Here is a 25712-nt window from a genome sequence, read left to right as displayed (position 1 = left end):
TTCCCTAAACGTTAATTAAACATCTCTTATATCACCAGGAGAAGCGTTCACAGTCTATTCAAATACGTTGTCTTTCGTGTGTGTGTGTGTGTGTGTGTGTGTGTGTGTGTGTGTGTGTGTGTGTGTGTGTGTGTGTGTGTAGGGGAGAAATACCCATACACAGTGAGCTCTTTTACTAAGCAGCTGCTCAGGATTTACACACCGCCGCCGTTTATTCATGTACGGGAGCAAATGTCAACACAAGAGCCTGCTTTCTTAATCCTACAGATGCCACATTTCTACAGCAGCTGTTTCCTTCCACGATTATCGCCTTCAGAGGATTCAGTGTTGTGGGAGGCAAAAAAAAAAAAAAACACAACGCTGAATCATGTGTGAAGAAGGAGATAGCACGAAATCCAGACGGGATCTGACGAGAGCAGGGATCGCAAGTCACGGCTCTGTCATTACAGGTTTACATCTAGAGCTTCAAACTAGTCAGAAACACCACACACACTTTTTCTTCTGTATCATCTCTAAGGGCACAAAAAGATTTCATATTAGGGTAAAAGTGTGGTTCTTTGTGTGTGTAGTAAAGACTCCTGCACATCTGGATACAGGTGTGATACCTGGCAGATAAATAACTGCATAGCAGAATTCCTCTTTTCCCAGCGATATAAAACACAATTCACACATTCTCTGAACAGCTTTGATGCTCAGCAGAAACGTGTTACATCAGCTACCATACCATGTCAAAAATAAATAAATAAAATAAAATAAAATACCATAGATCGAGTACATCTGCTTGTACGCAACCACAAACATTTTTGGGGTGAAGGTAATGTTTTATTTATATATTTTAAATGTATATTGTATTATGCAATTAGAGCTCATGCAGTAATGCAAGGTACAGCATACTGTATATATAAAGTATACTCCTTCACTTTCTCTCACTCTATCTATCTATCTATCTATCTATCTATCTATCTATCTATCTATCTTAGATTCAACATTGTCATTGTGCAGAGTATAAGTAAAGCCATTGAAATGCATTTCCCATCTAACCTGGGGTGCAAATAATAATGTATACAAAAAATAATATAAACATAAATATACAATAAATGTTTTACAGTAGTGCAAAAGTGCAGTATACACTACAATAATACTGTATAAGGTGCACATATGAAGATCACACAAAAACACAAACAATGTAAAATTCAACATCAGGGAAAATGTAATTTGTGCAACAGTAAGAGAATGTATAGTATGTATTAATGTGTATAGTAAGAGAATGTATAGTATGTATTAATGTGTATAGTAAGAATGTATAGTATGTATTAATGTGTATAGTAAGAGAATGTATAGTATGTATTAATGTGTATAGTAAGAATGTATAGTATGTATTAATGTGTATAGTAAGAATGTATAGTATGTATTAATGTGTATAGTAAGAGAATATATAGTATGTATTAATGTATAGTAAGAATGTATAGTATGTATTAATGTGTATAGTAAGAGAATGTATAGTATGTATTAATGTGTATAGTAAGAATGTATAGTATGTATTAATGTATAGTAGGAGAATGTATAGTATGTATTAATGTGTATAGTAAGAATGTATAGTATGTATTAATGTGTATAGTAAGAATGTATAGTATGTATTAATGTGTATAGTAGGAGAATGTATAGTATGTATTAATGTGTATAGTAAGAATGTATAGTATGTATTAATGTGTATAGTAAGAATGTATAGTATGTATTAATGTGTATAGTAAGAATGTATAGTATGTATTAATGTGTATAGTAAGAATGTATAGTATGTATTAATGTGTATAGTAAGAGAATGTATAGTATGTATTAATGTGTATAGTAAGAATGTATAGTATGTATTAATGTATATAGTAAGAGAATGTATAGTATGTATTAATGTGTATAGTAGGAGAATGTATAGTATGTATTAATGTGTATAGTAAGAATGTATAGTATGTATTAATGTATAGTAAGAATGTATAGTATGTATTAATGTGTATAGTAAGAGAATGTATAGTATGTATTAATGTGTATAGTAAGAGAATGTATAGTATGTATTAATGTGTATAGTAGGAGAATGTATAGTATGTATTAATGTGTATAGTAAGAGAATGTATAGTATGTATTAATGTGTATAGTAAGAGAATGTATAGTATGTATTAATGTGTATAGTAAGAATGTATAGTATGTATTAATGTATAGTAAGAGAATGTATAGTATGTATTAATGTGTATAGTAAGAATGTATAGTATGTATTAATGTGTATAGTAGAGAATGTATAGTATGTATTAATGTGTATAGTAAGAGAATGTATAGTATGTATTAATGTGTATAGTAGAGAATGTATAGTATGTATTAATGTGTATAGTAAGAGAATGTATAGTATGTATTAATGTATAGTAAGAGAATGTATAGTATGTATTAATGTGTATAGTAAGAGAATGTATAGTATGTATTAATGTGTATAGTAGAGAATGTATAGTATGTATTAATGTGTATAGTAGGAGAATGTATAGTATGTATTAATGTGTATAGTAAGAATGTATAGTATGTATTAATGTGTATAGTAAGAATGTATAGTATGTATTAATGTGTATAGTAAGAATGTATAGTATGTATTAATGTGTATAGTAAGAATGTATAGTATGTATTAATGTGTATAGTAAGAATGTATAGTATGTATTAATGTGTATAGTAGAGAATGTATAGTATGTATTAATGTGTATAGTAGGAGAATGTATAGTATGTATTAATGTGTATAGTAAGAATGTATAGTATGTATTAATGTGTATAGTAAGAGAATGTATAGTATGTATTAATGTGTATAGTAAGAATGTATAGTATGTATTAATGTGTATAGTAAGAGAATGTATAGTATGTATTAATGTGTATAGTAAGAGAATGTATAGTATGTATTAATGTGTATAGTAAGAATGTATAGTATGTATTAATATGTATAGTAAGAATGTATAGTATGTATTAATGTGTAGTAAGAGAATGTATAGTATGTATTAATGTATAGTAAGAGAATATATAGTATGTATTAATGTATAGTAAGAATGTATAGTATGTATTAATGTGTATAGTAAGAATGTATAGTATGTATTAATGTATAGTAAGAGAATGTATAGTATGTATTAATGTGTATAGTAAGAGAATGTATAGTATGTATTAATGTGTATAGTAAGAGAATGTATAGTATGTATTAATGTGTATAGTAAGAATGTATAGTATGTATTAATGTGTATAGTAAGAGAATGTATAGTATGTATTAATGTGTAGAGTAAGGGAATGTAAAGTATGTATTAATGTGTATAGTAAGAGATATACATATTTTCCCTTTACCTGGTTCAAGTGAAGGGAAAGTTTCATGCATCTACATTAAAAACATGCTATCCAATTGTCTGCATTAACTTTGCAATAACAGTTTGGGAAAGAACCACATTTGGCTGGGAAAGTCAGATGTCTCAATACGTTTGTATATGTATACACGTATATTTATATATAAATTATTTTTGTATGTAGGTAGATCATTTTGACGGGCATTTTAAAAGCAGATTTAAAGCAGGCCAAAAAAAAAAGGATGAGCTCCCCTCACTGACGTCACCCAGCGACTCCTCGCCAATTTTCTAACAAAATTCAATACTTTCCCCTGAACAGTTTTTTCCCAATAACCTGAGACCAAAACAAATACTGAGCAGCCATTTATACAAACTCCATTATCATATTTCAAGTGTTTACAAAACATAAGTGTTTAAAACACAATATAAAACTATTTAGACATGTATCTGTGAAATGTTAGCATTTTTATCTACAATAAAATTACCTAAAAACCCGGCTAATTAGCACACATGCGCTTATCTTTCTAATTACAACGTTTTAGCTACTTTTAAACATTTCCAATATGCTTTAGTTTAAAATTCAGACTGTTGTCTGATTATAAGTCAAAAAAAAGAGGAAGAGAACATTTTCAGACCTGTGAGAGGAGCTGAAAGCAGGAGGAACAGGAGGGAGGACTGGGACACCACCAGGCCGCAGGGGTGGAAAATGGCGGCCGGGTAAAGCGGGTAACACGGGAAAGTAAAATAGCGGCCGGGTGAAGCGTGCGATAGAAAAAAACTCTTTTGTAGTAATAAAAATGGCAACTAATTTCCCAATACTACTATATTTATTACATGTGTTTGGTGATCTCCGCTGCACATACAGATAACCAGGTGATAGTCGGGAAACTCAATAAACAACCTGACATCAAACACACTTAAGACTCCGCCCACTTCTTTCTTTTAAATGAGATAGTAGTACTTGTTTGTTAGTTTTTTGTTTGTTTGTTTGTTTGTTTAAATAAAAACTCATATTGTCGTTCAAACTTTTCTATCTATTAAAGTATGACGACACATTTTATTCTAACATTTAATGCTATTGAATGCCTGACGAACAAGTTAGTTCATGTTCTCGCTTACCTTATAGCAGCTGTAAACAGTCTTCACCAAACTCTTTTTTTCTCTTTGGTTTATTCTATTTATTAACATCAATAAAATAAGCTCACCAAAAAAGCACAAAGATGTAAAGTCTTCTGTCCTGGTGACAGTCGAAAGTTGTAGCCTAACCTCCGACTGGGACAGAGGTGGGACTGAGACTGGTGCTTTTTTTATGAAAAGTTTCATCATATCAGCAAGTCTTGTGTTTACTTCAAGATTAATATACAACACTATAAGAAGTCATGAATCGCCACTAAAACAATCTATTGAAATTCGGATGTTCATACTACATTGTATAGGGAATAAAGAACTGTATTAGGGGCCACGTGATGAAGCAGGTTTACAATCATTACCCTGAAGTTTTTATTATTTTTTAAATTATTATTAGTATTAGTATTATTATTATTACTTTCCTATAACCACATCCTTTAGTGTTTTATGTCTCTCACACTACAGAAATTTGCCAATGCTGGCAAGTTTTTTCATTAAAAGATCGTTTTTCTTTTTACGGTTACATTTAATCTTCTGGAATGAGATAAACACAGGTCAACTCATTAATTCACATAGAAATAGTTGTTTCATTACCATTCTTTTTTTCTCTCTTAAAGTTAATTACAAATCCACTGTTTTCCAAGAAACTACAAAGTGTAAACAATTGTCTTGAAGACATTCAATTAGGTTTTACTTTTGACACATGAGACTCCCTCCATAAATGTTTAATAAATAACTTCATGAAACAACATATCAACAAATACACACATTTTAATATTTTATTACTAGGCTTAGATTACACAGAGCATCCACCATACAAGTCCCTGTGATTGGCCATAATAATAATTTTAAAAAAGCATCATGTTTTGTGGATTCCATAAATATAAACCTGTCAGCAACATTATTGTATTAATTTAAAGAAACTGTTGTCCCTTGAGATCCTGGAGGAAAACCCATAACCCATACAGCTGGATTTGTTTCTGAATAACATTTACGTAGGCAAATAAGTGGATGTAAACGTAATACAAGCTTCATGGGAATTTGTTTAATCTTTCAAAGCAATGGTTAAGTCATGAATCACATTGCAAGGCCAGACTTGGTGCTGGAATGAAAGAGTTTTCTGAAGAATCCCAGACTCTGGGGAGGGGGAAGGGGGAATCCTGTTCATAACTCCAGGGGAAAGAGGATTACGCTTTTAAACATCCCACATGCACTTAATGTTAAGGTGAATAAAACATCCAGTCAGAAAAAATACACATACCGAGGATATCTCGAGCAGAGCCAAACCATAAGCCCCCTGCTTTCTCCATTAACATTACATACATCATTAGTGTAACAAAGTGGATAATACAGTTGTACTGAAATCAGATGTACTGTTTTACACATTTGACCTTATGGCAATGCATTTTTATTTTGTTACAGATGTGAAATCACAACCCACATCATCAAAGATGTTTTATACTTGTAGTGGTCTGAGCACTAAAGTAAACCCAGACATAATAATATGGTCTACTGGTAAAAAGTTCAGTTATCAAAAAAGCTCAAAAATCTTATTAAGAAAGTAAATATTTTACTACATCATGTTACTATTATTACTTTATTACAGGGAAATTAAACACTGCATACACCCCTTACACACACTCTTTACCCTCCTGCCATTTGGGAAAAAAGGTGCTTAATCTATCAGGTCCTCATGGCCAGATTGTCCAACAGATTCTTCCCGCAAGCCACTGGACTGGACTGATACTCATACACCTTCATACAATTTGTTTTTTGCACAATTAACATCAAATCAACAGCATTTATTATTATATGGACAAGTAACACATTTAGCTCTGTGTATTTCTTGGTGCTTCACTGTTACAGTGTCATTGTTTGCACATGTGCAATATGTTACATCGTATGTATATATATGTATATATCTGTATATATGTTTGTTCTGGTTAGTTTTGTCTTATATTGTGTTCATTTACACTGTTATATGTAATACCCTGATACTATAGGAACATTGTTTTGTTTCTCTGTGAACTGAACTGTATAAGTTTGAAAAAACTCTTATAAAGCCACTTGACTTGTCCTGACACACTGTGAGGGGAAGAAATCTGCTCCACGGGACCATCCTGTACAAACACAACAGCCTGAAATCAAACACAAGTGATTTACATGTAATCATCAACATCAATAATTGTGATAACAACTGTGGTGTATTATTCTATTACGTGCAGCACATTTTTTGCTTTTTTTGTAATGTTCAAAAATAAATCAAACAATTGTTTTAAAATTTTTATTGTCAATTTAAACAATTTAACCTTGTACAAACGTGTGTGTGTGTGTGTGTGGGGGTAGAAAGAAAGTTATTTCTTGTCTTTTATTATTACAAGTTCAACTAACACTGTGCCGCTTATGCCCTAACGCCCCATCCGCTTATGTTCTAAAATGTCACGGAAAAAAAAGAGGAAAAAAGAGGAAAAAAGACAGCTCCATAATTTCCAAAAAGTTGTGCACCTCCTAGAGCCCAGAAGGAAAAAGAAGTGTTGAAACAACTGAAGGGATACATCCTTTGAAAACAGGAAATAGGCCGATCAGTGTTTGTCATTTAAACAAATTCTTTCCACAACATCCAACAGAGTTCTGATTTCAGAACCGTCAGTGCTCCAGGGGTTTATATATTTATACACTTGTAAAGCGTTGAACCAACATAAATAAAAGGAATGACAATATGTATATAAAAAAGCAAAGACAATGTGAAAAAAAGACAGAAATAGAATTAATATCAATAATAATAATAATAATCAAAATAAAAAGTCTCTTAAGTTACTAAACTCAAATATACACAGCTATAACTCTCCTATTTACACATGTACACATTAATTTTTTATATTTTTATAATACTTACACAGTTTCTCTCTATAAATTTGTAAAAAAAAACTGCTTTCTGTCAAAATTGTCAAAAACTCCAGAAGAAATAAATAAATAAAAAGGGGAGAGGGGCGTGGCATAGGAACAAAGCCTTTAATACACGCTTATGACAAGATGAACTACGGGACAAGTGAAGGGTTCGCTTTTATCTTTTATCCAGTCGCTTCTGTGAGCCGTATTCTCAGGACTATAAAAATTGAGTGTGATTGGACAGCACCACGTCTTGTGTTAATGACATTGACAGCATTTGAACGACATTCATACAACTGAGCAGCTTTGAGGTTAAGTGTCTTGCTCAGGGGCTCAGGCATGGCAACTTGGTGTGGTTGGGATTTGAACTTATGACATTTGAATCCTAAGTCCAGTGCCTTAACCACTAAGCATTCACCTCACTATGTATGGACATAAAAAAAAAAAATGCTTGATCACATGAAGGTAAAATAATATAGAATGTAAGCATTTATCTAGTATTTGACTGGTTTTGCTCCAGTGTGGTTATTGCCCTATCGCCTACTGGCTGAGGGGACTTTTAAAAAAGGAAGACGATAAAACCATGCAAAAATAAAACCGATAATATAAAACATAATTCTGCTGTAAATTACCAGAGGAATAAACACATCCCATAGTCCAGAAAATACGCTAACAGCACGTGTTACACACTTTACACACATTACGACTGGAAAAAACCCAAAACTATGAATCAAAATCCGAGCTGCCATTTCCAGATTCGCCGGATTTTTTTGTTTGTCTGTAGAACTGGGTCCTTACCCACCTTTACAGAAAAACAAAAATGCAAATAATGATGTGGGTGTAAACGGATATAGAAGAGGGTGAAAGATCAGCTTTGAGGGGTGTTTGTTCATACGTAGTGATCGTCGACTCATTTGCTCCGGTTCACGTCTTTACACCGGTTGTCTTTAGAGCTGTAGTGCGTCATTAAAGGGTGTGTCTGGGCTGCGGTAAAAACGGTATACACTGCCTCCACTTTAGTGTACTTTAAAGAAGGGCACTTATCCACCACCAGCCCCGGGCCCCTTTCTTCTTCTCTGTCCTCGTCCTCTTCCTCATCTTCATCCTGTTTCTCTGCTCCGTCTCCGATCCTGTCCATAGGATATGCCTCACTCTTCCTGTTCTCTCCGTAAGGGGATTGAAGTCTTAGAAAAGCCCCTTGCTGGTTGTTGATGCTCTCCTCCATCGGCACATTAATGCTTTCCCTCTGTTTACGGCGCTTGCGGATCCAGCACACACACACCACTGTGCAGGAGATCCACAACACGGAGAACAACACACACAGCAGCGGGACTAGGTAATCTACAGAAACGAGAGAGAGAGAGAGAGAGAGAGAGAGAGAGAGAGAGAGAGAGAGAGAGAGAGAGAGAGAGAGAGAGAGCAAGAGAGAGCAGAGAGAGAGAGAGAGAGAGAGAGAGAGAGCAGAGAGCAGAGAGAGAGAGAGAGCGAGAGCAGAGAGAGAGAGCGAGAAAGCGAGCGAGAGAGAGAGAGAGAGAGAGCAGTATTTAGGCAGCATTTTTGACCCATTCGTTATTTTGCATGCGCCCTCCATTATCCATGAAGGCAATCCCACATTTCTGTTGTGTGGGCGGCAAAAGTTTCTACAAACACAGAGAAAGAAATAGACCTCTGTTGCTCTGACCCAGGAGCTTAATCTCTCTTTTCAATCTTAGAAACAAGCTCATATAATCTCACTTTGTAGTTGTTTTTCCCTACGTAGCTGTATTCTGTGGGACTACAATTGACTAAAATGTACACGTATTAAAGTAAAAATCTTATGTTCTGTTGGATTTACAAAAATAAAGTTATAATGAAAGTTAAACAATGATGATGTTACACTGATGCAGTTACAATGAACTTACAATGAAGTTACAGTGATTAAGTTACAAATATGAAGTTTTAATAATTAATTTTTTACTAAGTTCTGATGAAGTTACAGTGATGAAGTTTTAATACTGATGAATTTTTGATGAAGTTCTGATGAAAATACAATGATTTTTTTAATGAGGTTACAGTGGTTAATTTAAATAAATATAATATTAATGATGCATTTTTTATGAAGTTTTAATTATGTTACATTGATGAAGTTTTGATGAAGTTACAATGATGAAGTCTTAATAATGATGCCTTTTTGAAGTTTTAATTAAGTTACATTGATGAAGTTGTAATTAAGTTACATTGATGGCGTTTTAATTAAGTTGTATTGATGAAGTTTTGATGAAGTTACACTGATGAAGTTTTTTGTTAAAGTTACTCATACAGCTATAGGCTTCAGGTAGAACATGCAAGTTAACCTTCCTTACAATATTATGTAAACAGTAAGGAGTTTTCAGATCTGGTGTGCACTCTCGCAAACTGAGTGGATCAATTTGTGAATGATTGAAAGATAAAAGAGAGGATTTGATAGATCAGACCCCTCATTTTGCAAAAATAAAATAAAGCTCTCCTACTCACTCAGGGATGTGGGCATGACCTGGGTTTCAACTTTGACCTCTCGGATGGCCAGAAGCAGTGTGCTGTTGTGGCGTTTGGAGAGGACGCCGATGAGGGAGCTGACTACCTCCTGTATGTCTGCATGCTCCTCGAATGTTGCACTTTGCTCAAATGACTAGAGAAAGAGAGAGAAAGAGAGAGAGAGAGAGAGAGAGAGAGAGAGAATACATTTTTGGATCTTGTAAAGTAGCAGCGTTACTGTAAATACAGCAGCACACTGGTGATTACAATTACAACTAAAACAAGTATGTTGTTCCTCAGTTAAAACCCAACCTTGTGCTGATGAAACATATAAATAAATCTAAAAATACTTGTCTCATTTAAAGACCGTTATGAAATGGAGCCTACGTAGAAGATGGAGTGCTTGCAACTTTTATAAAAGACTACAGGCTGCAACTGTTTCTTGAATAAAACTCCACAAACACAATGCCATGAAAAATAAAAAAGGGTGTTTATTCTTCCATTAAAGCCTTAAATAGGTGTGTGGTGTACAGACTGATTAACCCAGGGGTGGACACGGTTGGGGTTTTCAGTTATAAACAGGGTTAAACAAAAACGATTAAACAAACTCAATGTGTGTGTATGTGTGTGTTCACAAAAAACTCCTGGCCACAGTCTTAAACTTTAAACAAGGACAAAAGTGTGCTTTTAATAGAGAAAATTATATTTATAAAACTAATATTTGATCCCAAAAAGGAAAACTTTACGGCCAGTAAACTGGATTCAGTCATAAACTCGCTGATGTAATGGTCTTAGAGTTATTTACTCAGTATGTAATTTGACATAATAAGTTTAAAGTTCTATTGTGATCTCTCTCTCTCTCTCTCTCTCTCTCTCTCTCTCACTCACACACACACACACACACACACACACACACACACACACACACACACACACACACACAATCAAGTAATGAAAAAGAGATTTCCAAAAAAGTAAAAAGTACCAAAAAATATCCTCACCATGGCAACCTCTAAGGCGTTGCTGCTCGATTGTGATTGGTCACAGAGAATAAAGAGTGTGTGATCTCGGGCAAGGGTTCGAGTGACCGGGAGATATCTGAGTTCAGAACAAATCCCATCAACAGTTGTTCCCTGTAAAACACACACACACACACACACACACACACACACACACACACACACACACACATATATATATATTTATTTATTTATTTATTTTTTATTTTTTATTATTATTTATTTTTTTATTATATAAAGATTCTAGCCAATGAGATCACAGTTCACGTCACACAGTCGCAGTCAGCGTTACCGGAGGCAGGCCATGGCTGTCGAACACCAGGGTGACGCGTGCACACTCGCCGTTTGCGTACTCGGTGTTGGGCCGGCACTCGGTGCTGATCTGTGGAGCATTAGGATCAGAGCACACGCCCAACAGCTGACACGGGGGGCGGAGACAAAAGGGAAGTGATGCTGGGTGCACTCCTGACCTCTGGTGCACTGGGGTTTTTGAGAGTCAAGCAGACAGGGCTGACCGCCACAGTGCACCTGAGAGATAGGAAGACATAAACATTTTTTGTAATCGTTCTCAAATATTACCTTTAAGAGAGACACGAGACATGTAGACATCAATAGGCGTGCTTACTTTGGTGCACTTGATGTTGCCGTTCATACACTGACAGCCGTTACAGTCATCTTCCCAGCGAGAGCCGTGAGGAACAGAAATACCCGAGTGCTGACATGCCTTACCAACACCTATAACTACACACACACAACACACAGACACTTTTTTCTTTTACAAGCTCATTAGATGTGTATTTCCTGATATAACACACAAAAGCATGGTTTTTCTCCACATTGCACTCACACTCCTGACAGCGAGCTCCAGCTCGGCCCTGAGGACACACACACTGATATGCATTAATCTCATCCACACACGTGGCTCCGTAAGAGCAGGGAGACGACTGACACTCGTCCACATCTGAGTAAAAAAAAAAAAAAGAAAATTATTATAATGCTGTGTATACTGATCCATGTTATTTTCAGAAAGTATTAGGATTTAGAAGTAGAACTTAATCTTTATCTTATGTTTAAATGTGTAATCTGTCGATGTGCACTGACTGCGAAAAGAGTTTTTTTATGATGTTTGAGACACATACATGTTACGTTTGTTTCTATCCAAAATACTCAATAAAAGGCAAAAAAACTAAACAAGACTTGGGCAGTGAATGACTGGAAGAAAGTTTCGTGGAGTCACAAAGTGACAGTTTTGTCTCTAACACAAGAACTTGTGTGCAAGCTGGAGAACAGGGGAGAAGATGTTAGCAGACTGTCTCACTTCCACAGTCAAACATGGAGATGAAAGCTTAATGGTTTGAGGTTTAGTGGAGCAGGAAAGGTTGCAGATTTATACTACAACACCATGAAATTCTGTCTGGACTGCGGCTCACTTCACCATACAACAAGACGATGAGCAGAAAAGTACGTCCGAGCTCTGTAAGTGTTATTTAGAGAGAAAACAGACATCTGGAGTGTTATCTATCATGGAATGACCTTCCCAGTCACCGCACCTAAATTCTATTGAACTGCTCCCGGATGAACTGAATCACAAGGTCAAAAAGAAATCCCCAACTAGTGAAGAACACCTATGGCAAGATTTACGAGGCACAACAAAGTATTTCACCTGAATGTTTAGAGAAACGAACTGAGAGAGGATTTTTCAATGAAAATAAAGTGTAACATCTGCACATTTATACATTTGTTTGGACAAAGTAAATTTTCGTATGGTTACATTACAGAGTTTGTAAAAAAGGAACCTGCATGTGTCTCTTAAACACCATAAAAGACCAGGAATAACATCTAACAGGCTCTGTATACATTTTTTCCTATAATTTCTTTTTTATCTTTACCAACGGTGCCAATAATTGAAAATATCAACATTGAAAAGTTGATTATATTATAATTATTATGATCATTATTATTACATTATTATTATTATAATTATCATCATTATCATTATAATGATGATAATAATAATAATTATTATTATTATTTCATTGTTGGCAGAATTTTTTCATTAGATTTATATTTATATATTTTAACATTACTAAAGGATGTGTAATTTGCTCACTGATGCGACAGTCAGGACCGGCGAACCCAGGAGCGCAGTGACATCGAAACCAGTTCACTCCGTCCACACACTCGCCCCCATTATAACTGCAAAGAGAAGAGAGTTCAGGAAAGCGTACAGTGATATTTGACATTAATTAATATTAACATGAATTAATAATATACATCAACATTACAGTTTATAAATCTTACCATGGATGAGGATTGCAGTCATCAACATCTATAAAAAAAAAATTATAAACTCATATCTTGCATTCTATACACATTAAATCTGCAGCCTCATAAAGATTATTAAAATGTGTGGGCGTGGCCTTACTCTCAGTACAAGTAGGCCCCTCCCATCCATCCTTGCAGATGCAGGTAAAAGCTCTGCCCACTCCGACGCACGTTCCCCCGTTAGCACACGGCTGAGAGTCGCAGGTGCTGTTTATCGCTGCGAGGACATGATAAAGACAAGGCTTTAGTTTTTGTCCTGTTAGTGTTACAGCATGTCTGGCATCATGTGCCTGAAACTTACCTGAGTTACAAGTGCTGCCAGTGAAACCTGGTGGACACATACAGCGGTACGAGTCTCCGTGATCAAAGCAGGTTCCACCATTTAAACATGTCGTGGGGTCACACTGACTCTCTCCTGCTCACACACACACACACACACACATAGACACAGAGATGAAATTAACCTGATATCTACACTTAGATTAAAAGATTTAAAGCATGATGGGTAAAGTTTTACACACACACACACACGTACGTGATTGACAGGTTTTGCCCTTCCAGCTGTCAGTGCATTGGCAGTAAAAATCGCTGTGCAGATCGACACATAGACCACCGTTCATACACGGCTCACTCTCACACTCGTAAACCTCTGCATACAAAAACAAGGGATCAGTCAGGAGAGAGGAGAGGAGAGGAGAGGAGAGAAGAGAAGAGAAGAGAAGAGAAGAGAAGAGAAGAGAAGAGAAGAGAAGACTGACCTTCATCACAGAGTTGACCCTTCCAACCACTACGGCAGATGCAGCTGAACATGTTAATGCCGTCTAAACACGTTCCCCCGTTCATACACCGAGACGGAGCACAGTCATTAACATCTGCACAGGAGACACAGGATAAACACAATATAAACACACAATAATACACACTATTGTAAACTAATATACACTAACACACAATCACATGGCTTATCTTCCTTAATGCACACATACAGCTGATTCCTGTGTGTGTGTGTGTGTGTGTGTGTGTGTGTGTGTGTGTGTGTGTGTGTGTGCGCGTGTGAGTGTGTGTCTGTTTGTGTAACTCACTCTCGTGGCAGTAGGTCCCTGTAAATCCTGGCAGACAGGCACAGGTAAAGTTGCCTCCTGATTGGCTGATACAGCGGCCATGCGGGCCGCACACGTTGGATGAAATGTGCCACGCCCCTTCCTGGGTGGAGTTGTTCACCACGGAAATGGTGCAGCTGTCAATCACTAGCAATAAATAAAACATTTGGGATAAATAAGGCATGTTACTGCCGAAAACACTCCAGCAATATCAAGATCATACAGGAATAACACACTCTGTGCTGTGCTGCTGTAGTTAAACTATTAGCGACAAAACAGTGTGATGAATCAGGGTTACTCTATTTACCCTGCAATGGAATTATTTCCTACCACAGGGTTTGAAAACAACGCTTTATTCTTCTTGTACCTCACACATTTTGTGGGGATTGTAATGTCTTCATTAAATAATTATGAATTTTTTGTCCATTTATGATTACATTTATGGTCACTGAATGCTGATGAAAGACTTCATATTTCTATATTTCTATTATAGCAGCTATAAACAATTGTTTCCTAGACAGAAATCATTTTCTTCTCTCAAATTAATACATGATTTAATTAGTAGTTACTTAGCAATTAATTAGTAATTAATCAATAACAACAAAAATCCAAACTTGTCACATGGCCAGGAAGTGTGAACTCCTCTGTCCTGACCTGTTGCAAAGAACTGAAACAGGAGACTCCTTCCACACGTTACATGAAGGTCTCCTTACAGAAAACTTACACAGAACTGTATATCTGTATAATGTGTCAGTGGTGGATTAAGTACACAATACATGTAGTTAAGTTAAAGTAGGTACTGTAGGTAAAATATGACTCCAGTACAAGTAAAAGTGCTCCATTTAAACTTACACTTTATTAAAAGTATTGACCTCCAAATGCACTCAAGTATCCAAAGTACTATGATTTATTATGGCACACACAAATGAGGCCACAGGTGTTGTGGCAAGTTCGAGTCAGGAGTTTGTTCCATCATTTATTACTCTCTAAATGTTCTGCTTCCTGTTGAACTGACGCCGAACTGTATGCTGGTGATAAGTAGATACCACCAAGCGCCAATCAAAACAAGTTCAAAACAGAGCATGCGCTTTGCCCTGATTGACCAGTTCAGTTTTTTCTACTCAAAAATAAAAAGGAACGACTTATTTTGCAAAATCTACTAAAAAAAGCTACTTATGTAACGGATTATATTTACTTCATTACCACATGACCACCACTGATAACATGTTAGAGGGAGCGCATTCTTATTATCATGTGTCTGAGCTTCTGTTGTAGGAAAGGAATCGACACCTTTGGACCTATCAGGATCCATTATTGGTCACGTCGGCGTGAGTTTTCACCTCGGCATGACGTGATCTTGCAGTGGTCCGTCAGCTCGGCGCACGTTCTGCCCTCGTAACCGTCAGCACACTCGCAGTAGAAGCCCGACTGCAGGGCGTGGCACTGAGCTTTATTTACACATGGGTTCGGATCACATGGATCCACCTGCACCTGCACCGGAGACCAGACATCAGATAATGACGTTACACAGAACAGGAGAAAGAGAAAAATAAGAAGAATGAGATGGAGAGAGAAAGGGAGGGGGGGTTTTCCTCACCTCGCAGTGTGTCCCTGTGTACCCTCTCACACACTGACACTCATAGCCAGTATGTGTGGTGCGACACTGACCCCCGTTATGACACAGCGAGCTCACACACACACTCTGCTGCATCTCACAGTGTTTGCCCACAAACCCTGGCTGGCAATGGCAAACATAGCCCTGATGCCCGTCCTACACACACACACACACACACACACACACACAGAACTGAAGATAAGCGAAGTGCGCTTTCCCACGCACAGAAAGCTACAGGTTCTGAACGGTTGACATTGAAATGACAAAACGATTAAGCCAGACTGTCTTAAGTCTCTCTGTACTCACCGTACACGTGCCGCCGTTCTGACACTGTCCATAACAGGTCTGAATATCTACAGTTAGATCAAAAAGTACAGCACTGAATCGTATTCATTATGTAATCTATATAATATATTAGGGGTGAAACAGTACACAAAATTCATGGTTCGGTACGTACCTCAGTTTTACAGTCAAGGTTTGGTTGAATTTCGGTACAGTTTGTGGGGAAGAAATGCAAAACATAAAATTGCTTGTCATTTTTTAATAACTCAGTTTATTATTATTAAAATTTGTGATCAACAACATTTGAACAGTTTACACTTTTTTACTTTTTTAAATAAAATGCCTGCTTGGTGAAATAATATATAAAATAATATATTTTATACAATTTTATAAAAATAAACAAAATAAATCTAATTAATGCAATGTAATGCACTTTTTTATTAAATTAAGTAATCACAAAAAGTAAATTGACTAAATTAAATTAAACTTATGAGAGATTTTAAACTAAATAGTTTGTTAGGCATTTGTTAGACCCATTTTGGGTAATAATAATAATAATAATAACATTAATAAATGCGCTAAGTGTGAGGTGAAGACTAAACAAACTCGCAGTCTGCCACTTCGTTGCTGAGGAAACTTAAGTTTTAACAAAAAAGGAAAATCCTGACAATTCCACATATCGAGTGGAGTGAATGATTAAAGGATGGAAGGAATTAAATTTGTTGAAATTACATTTGACAAGTATGCTGCAATAAGTAGAACAGTTAAGTAGATCATATCTTTAGAAAGTTAAATATTAAATGTAAAACACACACACACACACACACACACACACACACACACACACACACACACACACACACACTTACATCTGTATTGTGAACCAAATGGGGTCTAACAAATAAAAATAAAAAAATATTTAATATTTCCATTTATTTAATTTAATTTGTGCCAATTTAATTAATAACAATGTAATCAATATAAATACAAAAATGCCATTAATTTAATTTATTGTATTAAATTTTTATAATATTTTATAAAATATTTTATTATATATATTATTTCACCAGGGAGGTATTTTATTTAAAACTATAAATTGTTCAAATGTTAAAGATCAAAAATGTAAATAATAATAAACTACAAATAATAAAAACATTGCAAGCAATTTTATGTTTTGCATTTCTTCCCCCAACTATACCGAAACTGAACCAAAACTTGACTTAAAAACCGAGGTACGTATGAAGAATTTCCGTGAATTTTGTGTACCATACACCCCTAATATGTAAGTGTGTATATAAAGCTCGAGTCTATAAATTTAAGCATGCAAATACACTTCTAAAGACTTACACTTAAAACTTAACTTAAAACTTTAAAGTAAAAACAAGTGTGAACATGCACAAAAATAGCAGAAGTGTGCAGAAGGGCAGGCAGGAAACAAAAAGATGCTAATGGCGTACAGAGGAATGTTTAACATCTATGCCTGTCTCTATCAGAGTAATCTGACTTATTTCTCTCCAAAATGAACCCTGGTCTCAGTCCTGCTTTTGTGTCCTCCTGTAGACCTGATTCATTATTAACATTATTATTAACATTATTATTATTATTATTATTGAAATGAAAAGGAAGGATAAAAAAAGAGTAGAATTCCAAAGGAGACAGAGGAAAGCTGTAAAAATATAGACTGATGCTGATATACTGACTGATGTCACAGTTTGGTCCCGCCCACCCTGGATGGCAGGCACAGTGATATCCACCAATCAGATTTTTACATGAGTACGAATTTGCGCAAGGCCTCTTCACACACTCATTCACGTCTGTGAAAGACAGAGACAGAAACAAGCGATAAAGCCTCGCCACCCTGCTCACCGTTACACACATCAGGGCGACATGAAACACCATGTTCCCGGTTTCTCTGTGTTCATTAAATCAGAAAAGTTCTAAGTCTGTGGGATGGCGTGAATGCTGTGAATTATCCTCTCTCTCTCTCTCTCTCTCTCTCTCTCTCTCTCACACACACACTCACACACACACACAAAATGATACTGAGAGCAGCGCAATTTAAACAACCAGATTGTAACTGTAGCCATTTGCTTGATCGGTTTCATCCATGCCTTGGCTGAAACAGGTATAGAAGCTTCCCTGAACTTAAATTTGTCCCTGGAGTAAATACCTCAACCCCTCTGTCTCTCTCTCCATCCCTCCATCTCTCTCTCCCTCCACCAAATACACCTCTGTGAGAGTAAATATAGCCAGTGGCTGGCGGTTGCCAAGGACGGAGTTATAATTAGATACGCTCGGGTTGCTGATAACGTATGGCTTTCTGTAACAGACGTGCAGTCTGCGATCCTCAGACGTCCATTAGCGTGCGCACACACACATAAACACACACATTCCCACACATTCCCACACATATACACACACACACTCCAGTGTAAAACACAGCATTCAGTTCAAAACATGGCTGGTTAGATGGATCATGCAATTACTTCACATGCTTAATTCTGCACCCTATGCAAATACAATCCACAGAATCAAACACACAAACACATACACACACACACACACACACACATATGGCCCTACCAATCTGGCAGGTTTTTCCCGTCCACTGAGGTGGACACAGGCAGTTGAAACCGTTGTCCTGATCGATGCAGGTTCCTCCATGTGCGCAGGGGCTGGACATGCACTCGTCTTTGTCTATGACACAAATACAAAAAGACACACACACACACACACACACACACACACACACACACACACACACACACACACACAAGAAAGACAACCTATTTGAATAGACTGCAAATGCTGTAGTTGCAGATAGGTATATAATGGAACTTTCCGTATATGGCCAGTGTTTCCTGTTTAAGTCAACTGATGTCAACTGTCACTCATTACGTAGCCTAGTGTGCGTGTGTGTGTGTGTGTTTGTGAATCTTATTTCTAGCTATTGTGTGTTTAATATTTTCCTCATGTCTGCTGGACAGAGCTCAATCTACCAGGTGTGTGAGGAAGTTGTGACCTCTGACCTTTGGCGCACGTCGTCCCTGTCCACCCGGACGGACAGTGGCATTCAAATCCGAATGAAGTCTCGTGGCATGTCCCACCATTGGCACATGGGTTCGACATGCACGCGTGTTCCACTGGACAAAATCAATACACAGACACACACACACACACACACACACACACACACACACTAGTTAACACTTCAGCACAGTTGTGATGTCCTGTGGTGTGTAAATTGGTGTCAGGTTCCTCACCGATCTCACAGTTCTTGCCTGAGTAGCCGTTGGGACAGACGCAGAGATACTCATCCGGCTCGGTGTTCATACACGTCCCTCCGTTTACACACGGCCGGTGACTCCCGCAGTAATTCAGGTCTGTCCAAGAGCAAATGAAAGAGTGCAGGAAGTATGGAATGGTTAAAGTGTCAGATCTGAAAAAGTGCTTCGTGAACACCTTAGAATTTTCCACGCACGATCGAAAATAGTTGCTAGTTACCTAAAAAATACAATCTGCATCTACAATCGACATTACAAAGCTAGCTAACTAACACTAGATAGCTTGATCTTACTTTGCCACTAACAAGCATTTACTCGTAGTTTAAGTGATCTGTGCATGTATGTATGTGGTATATTAATATGTAGCATACAGGAGGCTAAAGTCCATCGTGTCAATGATCACCTTTTTCACAAAACAGTCCTCCCCAGTTCTTCTCACAGATACACTCCCACTTCTCCACACACGTTCCGTGAACGCAGCCTGGGTACGGCAGACACTGGTCACACAGAGGACCCTGCCAGCCGTAACTACACCTGCAGCAACACACACACACACACACACACACACACACACACACACACACACACACACACACACACACAGGGTTTAGGATTGTAAACATACTGTAAGTAAGTCACATGTGAATCACTGATATGTTAAACATTTTTGTGTATGGAAGGAGTTTTCAGTTCAGTTCTTTCATAAAAACGTAACTATAAATGGATATTATATTATATTATATAGCATGGTGAGCATCAGAGGAGTAAAATGTGTGGTGATGGCAGTGTTTCAACACGCTGACATGTCATTGATGGGTTTCCTACAACAGCATGACACAAAGTGTTATACACACATTAGGGATGTGCATCTCCATAACTGAGGTCAATGCGATTTGCATCTCGATGCATAGCCAAGAATACGTTAAAGCTACATATGAATGCGATGTGATACAAGTCACCACTTTTACAGTCCAGTCTGATCCGATTTCGATTCGATTCAATGCGATTTAATGCAAAAAAAATAAATAATGGTATGCAATTTAATAAGGGACAGACAGACAGCAAATCATAAATTTATTTGAGTGCCTTTTGACCTCTAACGCATGGCCCTTTCGCATACAGCCCTTTGTAGTACAAAAAAAGGAAGAACTTTAAATAAAACCAGACGTTTTTTTCCTGCTGTCTGCAGGAAGATGCAGCTCTACCTCTGCCATGTTAATCTATATTCTATGTGACTCTCAGGACGTACATCGGTCTTTGTAGCGTTGTGATACGTCATATTCACGTAGCAGCAGTGGTGCTGAGAGAACGTGCTTGACAAAGAATTTAGCAAAAAGAAAGCAATCTTCATATCACATATATGTCACACATTATTGGTCACTTTCTAAATCACAAAAGTATAGCACATCTACTAATAGTTACATATACATAAATCATTTTTTACCAACAGAAATATGATAACAAACCATTGTGATACAAATGCCAACTTGTATCTGAAACACACTTTTTAAATCGATGCATCACATTGTTAACTTTTATGCAGATGCATTGATGTGAATCGGGGAAACTTACCATACCTACCACACACACACACACACAGACACACACACACACACACACACACAGAGTGAGAGGTTAGCTAATCACTTGGTTTAAAGTGATGTGGTGTTATTTCGGTTTTGGTAGCAGCCTTGTTCCAGCTGTCTCCACATTTCATTCAGAAGTATTTAAAGACTCTACATAATACAACACACACACACACACACACACACACACACACACACACACACACACTTACTACAGACACATGCACACACTGTGCCGTCTGACAGACACACTTGTTGCTCAGACACTCTTCCAGCTTCAGACAGCTCATTCAGACTCATACACACTTATCAGCCACACAGCACATGCAGCAGTGACCACAATCACAAAACGACACATACACACTACACAAACTATACATACACACACACACACAAACACACTCACACAATGTGATAAATAATTTGGGATTTGGGACAGCCTCTCTCCCTGTCTCTCTTTCTCGTTCTCTCTCTCACACACACACACACACACACACACACACACACACACACACACACACACACACAGATCCGTATCTTTTTACACTGACACACACTCAGATATCAAGCCATATTTGTGTTTGTGTGTAAAAGTGTGTGTGCCTGTATGTGTATGAGATGTAAGGTGTGTGTGTGGGTATGTGTATGAGATGTGAGCTGTGTGTTTGTGTGTGTGTGTTTGTGTAAATAAGATGTGTGTGAAGTGTGTGTGTGTGTGTGTGTGTGTGTGTGTGTGTGTGTGTGTGTGTGTGTGTGATGTGAGGTTTGTGTATGTGTGTATGAGATGTGAGCTGTGATGTGTATATGTGTGTGCATATGATGTGAGGTGTGTGTGTATCTTTGTGTATGAGATGTGTGTTGTGTGTGTGTGGTGTGTGTATGAGCTGTGCTGTGTGTAGGTGTGTATATGAGATGTCAGATGTGTGTGTGTGGTTTCAGGGTGTTACCAATCTTCTTATAGCCTCAGTCATCTTTATGGAGAGCAAGATTTCTAATTCTCAAATCCTCAGAGAGTTCTTTGCCAATTGGCGCCATGTTGAACATTCAGTGATCAGTATGAAAGAATTGTTCTTAAAGCACCTAATGTTAACTGCTATAATACAAGATACACAAATCTGTATGGTCCTGTCAAGCAGACAAAAACATGAACATGATGAATAGGACATGTGGCTCTCATAGTTACTCGATGTACAGCTGTTATCACTTAGGGTGTACTCTTTGTTATTTTGAGAATAATGTCTGTATGTTGAGTTATTTTCAGAGAACAGTATATATATATATATATATATATATATATATATATATATATATATATATAATAAATAAACATACTTTATCTGTATATGATCATGTATTATATATATATACATATATGTACAAATATCTGACATTTTTCTAAATCTGTGAAATTCAAACATGAACATGTATGTAATATATGTACTTTGCATATATTGCCAAATATCAGATTTCTGTATGGGTAAATATAAGTAAAAAACATGTAAATAAGGTGGATGTGTGTGTATGTATGTATGTGTGTGAGGTAAGCATAAATAAGGTGTATATGTCTGTGTGTGTGTGTGTGTGTGTGTGTGTGTTTGTGTGTGTGAGAGAGAGACTGATGAGATTAGCAGACTTACATGCACTGACCCGGGATGGTGCAGTTTCCGTGCAATTCACTGCAGCCCTGCTTACAGATTGCTATCTCACACACACACACACACACACACACACACACACACACACACATTTTATTCTCAGGAGCAAGAAATAAACTAAAACATCTACAATAACATGCATTCCACACAGAACCTGCACCTGCCTGGAGCATAAACATCAGTTACACCACACCCCCCGCTAGCCCCACCCCCAGGCCAGGCAGAGACACGTACCTGTGTTCCTCCCACCCACAGCTTTTACTAAATCATTTAAGGAGGGCTCACCTATCAAGACACACACACACACACACATACCTGTCTTGCAGTCGGATCCGGTCCAGCCCTCCAAACACTGCAGGTTGCCATGTTGATCGCACTCAAAGTGGCCAAAGAGGTCATCACGGGGTCGGCACAGTTTGTTGCACTTGTTGCTGTAGTAATGGCGATCGCAGCGCACACACACTTGGTACTTGAACCTGGCAGTGTGGCCAGGGTGCTGGATCACCTGACACTCGTCGCCGGGGTTCATCTCACTACGGTGCACGCTGCGCTCGATCAGCTGCTTCTCATCTGCCACAAACCCACAAACACACAATACAGTTAGCAAAGAGTCTAGTTTAAGCTTCTGATTAATCAGAAGGTTTTGATTAGTTTGTGCAGCTCTATCTATAAAGGTAACAGTATTGCATCATCGTTTCTATAGTAACAGCTCATTCTCAGGGGATTCCCTGAAAGCAAATGGTTTCCTGGTAATAGACGTGTGTTTAACGTTCAGTGGAAGGAGTCTCCAGTGTCAGGGGTAAAATCTGGCATGAGGTCGGCCAACTATATGATCGCTAGCAAACTTCTAGAAAAGGAATTCGTGTTCACAGGAAATAAGTGGCACGCCAAGATGATTCGTCATGACACATACAGTCTGCGCCTTTGATTAGTTTCCTACAACAGCACGCCACACGGGGTGTTGTTTCTTACCTGGCGGTGTTGAACAAGTACATGAGGCTTGTAAGGAGCATGGTATTTGGTGTACATTCCCCCCTGAGAGGCTGCAGTGTAAATCCTCCAGTAATCCCCTCCTCCTTGTCTTGTTGTTATGAATATTTGTATGACTGGACGCGGGCCAATGCTACACCCTTCCGTAACAACACGGCTCTCTAGGAAGCGGAGGAATTCTCCGACGCCTCCGGAGCTGTTTTTTTTTATTATTATTATTATTTTATTTTTTTTACAGCTTCCCTTTTGAGAGCGCACGGGGCGACCCGGAGGAACGGCGGAAAAAAGTAAACAGTAGGCTGCGAGAGTTCGATAACGGCGCCGGCCCGTGCCCTTTCCTGCTTTTCTCAATCCTCAGAAACTTTCTGTCTCTATCTCTCAGGAAGCAGGAGTCTTGCAAGTCTCAGACTGTCGAGAAGCCAGAGAGGAAATAATAAGGGGGGGACTGATGCGGAAGGGCGACCAGGGGAAACTCTCTCTCTGTCTCCATCTCTCTCTCTATTTCTTCATCACTTTAATCCAATACTCTGTGGCCTTTGTACCATTTCCAGCGCGGTATAATAAAACTTTCATTCCCGCTTCCTGGTTTTGTCTCTTGCCACACCCCCTGAGAACTAAGGTGAAAAGGTTTACATGATATATGAGGTTTAATAGATAATGCGTAGGTTTAATAGATGTTTCGATTAATTAAATAAGCGTGTCATTTTCCTCACCAACTAAAACCGGAGGAAATTGAAGTGACCGAGCTAAAAGGCGCATCTGGAGGCACGTTCTGGTTTTCGGGTTACGATAGATTTTTGCCCCGTATGTGAACACCCCAAACAATCTCAGGAGCGAAGTCTTGTGGCAGATGCAATGTGAACACAAACCTCTCTGGTTCTTTTCTATCTACGAATTCTCAGACAGATCGGGCTACTTAGAGTAGCTGCTTCCTGCTGAAACAGGGATGACATGAGCACCTGTGTAAAAACCATCTTCCCACAAATTTGGAAGGAGGACCGCCAACATAAGGCGAAGCCTTGGAGATAACCGGTGCCATATTTTTCTTGTTGTGATCCTCTTTTTTGTACATTTCTTCAAAACCAGGCAAATCAGGGCATATTTCAGGTCAGCGGCCTTTACAACACTTCTTCATGCAAATTACTGCAAACGAACCAGGACCATTAATATGGGGCAACACAATGAGGTCTGAGACTGCATTAGTGCGTCAGTGGACCAGAATAAGATGGGATTTCTCATTTTTTCAGCGATAGTATTATATGTAAATGTAAAGAGAACCATGGTCCTTTATAACTTGGTCCACTTCAAGAGGTCCAAGTACAGTTTGAATGAGGTAACGCTGATATTCTTTGTACTCAAGACTTTTGAGAAAAAAAGCCTGTTTTTTTATATATATTATTGAAACATAAGTTTGAATTGAGGTTATATAAGACTTTTTCTCCTCCAGCAGATTAGAAATCATTATATTATACTTTATGTGTATATCCATCACACATCTTACACATTCTTTAGGCTCTCAGTGTTCTTGCTCTGTCCAGATTTACTCCCTGATTTACACTCTCGGTATCAATCTCTCTTTCTCTCTCTCTCTTTCTCTTTCTTTCACAGACACACACACACACACACACACGCTCACATTCTCCCTACATGGTCACAGGATTTGAGAAATAGCACAAAATGCTTTGGCACACTGTCCTAATTTCAGCCTAAAAAAGGATTTAGTGTGCTGTTTCCCATCAAGCGTGTCATCGCCTCTTTGCTTTCCTTTCCCTTTGCTCTCTATCTGCACTTGGAAGAAAAAAAAAAAGAAAGGGGCAATACACTCATCACCTAATTCATTTTTCAGCAATTAGTTATAAAAATACAGACCAATCATTGTGGCTGTCTAAAGTGAAGGAGACAATCACAGCCTGTTGCTGGGGAGAGTTAGAAAAAGAGGAGGGGGTGCATTTCTAAAAGTAAGTGTGTGTGTGTGTGTGTGTGTGTGTGTGTGTGTGTG

At 37.7% G+C, this 25712-nt stretch overlaps 2 protein-coding genes across 4 annotated transcripts in view; both read right to left on the bottom strand.

Annotated features, from left to right (window-relative positions):
- esr2b (estrogen receptor 2b) overlaps positions 1-4237 on the bottom strand; it is a 56390-nt gene extending 52153 nt beyond the window's left edge. For all 3 annotated transcript variants that reach the window (XM_046865539.1, XM_046865573.1, XM_046865559.1), the window contains exon 1: positions 3983-4237. The gene's annotated coding sequence lies outside the window, so the exon portion shown is untranslated. The remainder of the gene's footprint in view (positions 1-3982) is intronic.
- A 2592-nt stretch (positions 4238-6829) lies between these two features.
- jag2a (jagged canonical Notch ligand 2a) overlaps positions 6830-25712 on the bottom strand; it is a 35499-nt gene continuing 16616 nt past the window's right edge. The window contains 24 exon segments of the mRNA XM_046865527.1: positions 6830-8705; positions 9858-10011; positions 10859-10990; positions 11169-11320; positions 11323-11404; positions 11502-11617; positions 11724-11837; positions 12987-13072; positions 13178-13205; positions 13302-13418; positions 13503-13616; positions 13737-13850; positions 13960-14073; positions 14284-14448; positions 15642-15792; positions 15899-16072; positions 16223-16269; positions 17899-18012; positions 18782-18895; positions 19228-19341; positions 19462-19581; positions 19886-20016; positions 22706-22766; positions 23039-23293. Coding sequence (XP_046721483.1) covers positions 8275-8705; positions 9858-10011; positions 10859-10990; positions 11169-11320; positions 11323-11404; positions 11502-11617; positions 11724-11837; positions 12987-13072; positions 13178-13205; positions 13302-13418; positions 13503-13616; positions 13737-13850; positions 13960-14073; positions 14284-14448; positions 15642-15792; positions 15899-16072; positions 16223-16269; positions 17899-18012; positions 18782-18895; positions 19228-19341; positions 19462-19581; positions 19886-20016; positions 22706-22766; positions 23039-23293 — 3200 coding nt within the window. The 3' untranslated portion in view covers positions 6830-8274.

This window comes from Silurus meridionalis, chromosome 2 (assembly GCF_014805685.1).
Source record: "Silurus meridionalis isolate SWU-2019-XX chromosome 2, ASM1480568v1, whole genome shotgun sequence".
In the NCBI taxonomy this organism is placed as follows: Eukaryota; Metazoa; Chordata; class Actinopteri; order Siluriformes; family Siluridae; genus Silurus; species Silurus meridionalis.
The sequence above is the reverse complement of the archived record's forward strand: the minus strand, read 5'-3'. Positions and strand labels throughout refer to the sequence as shown.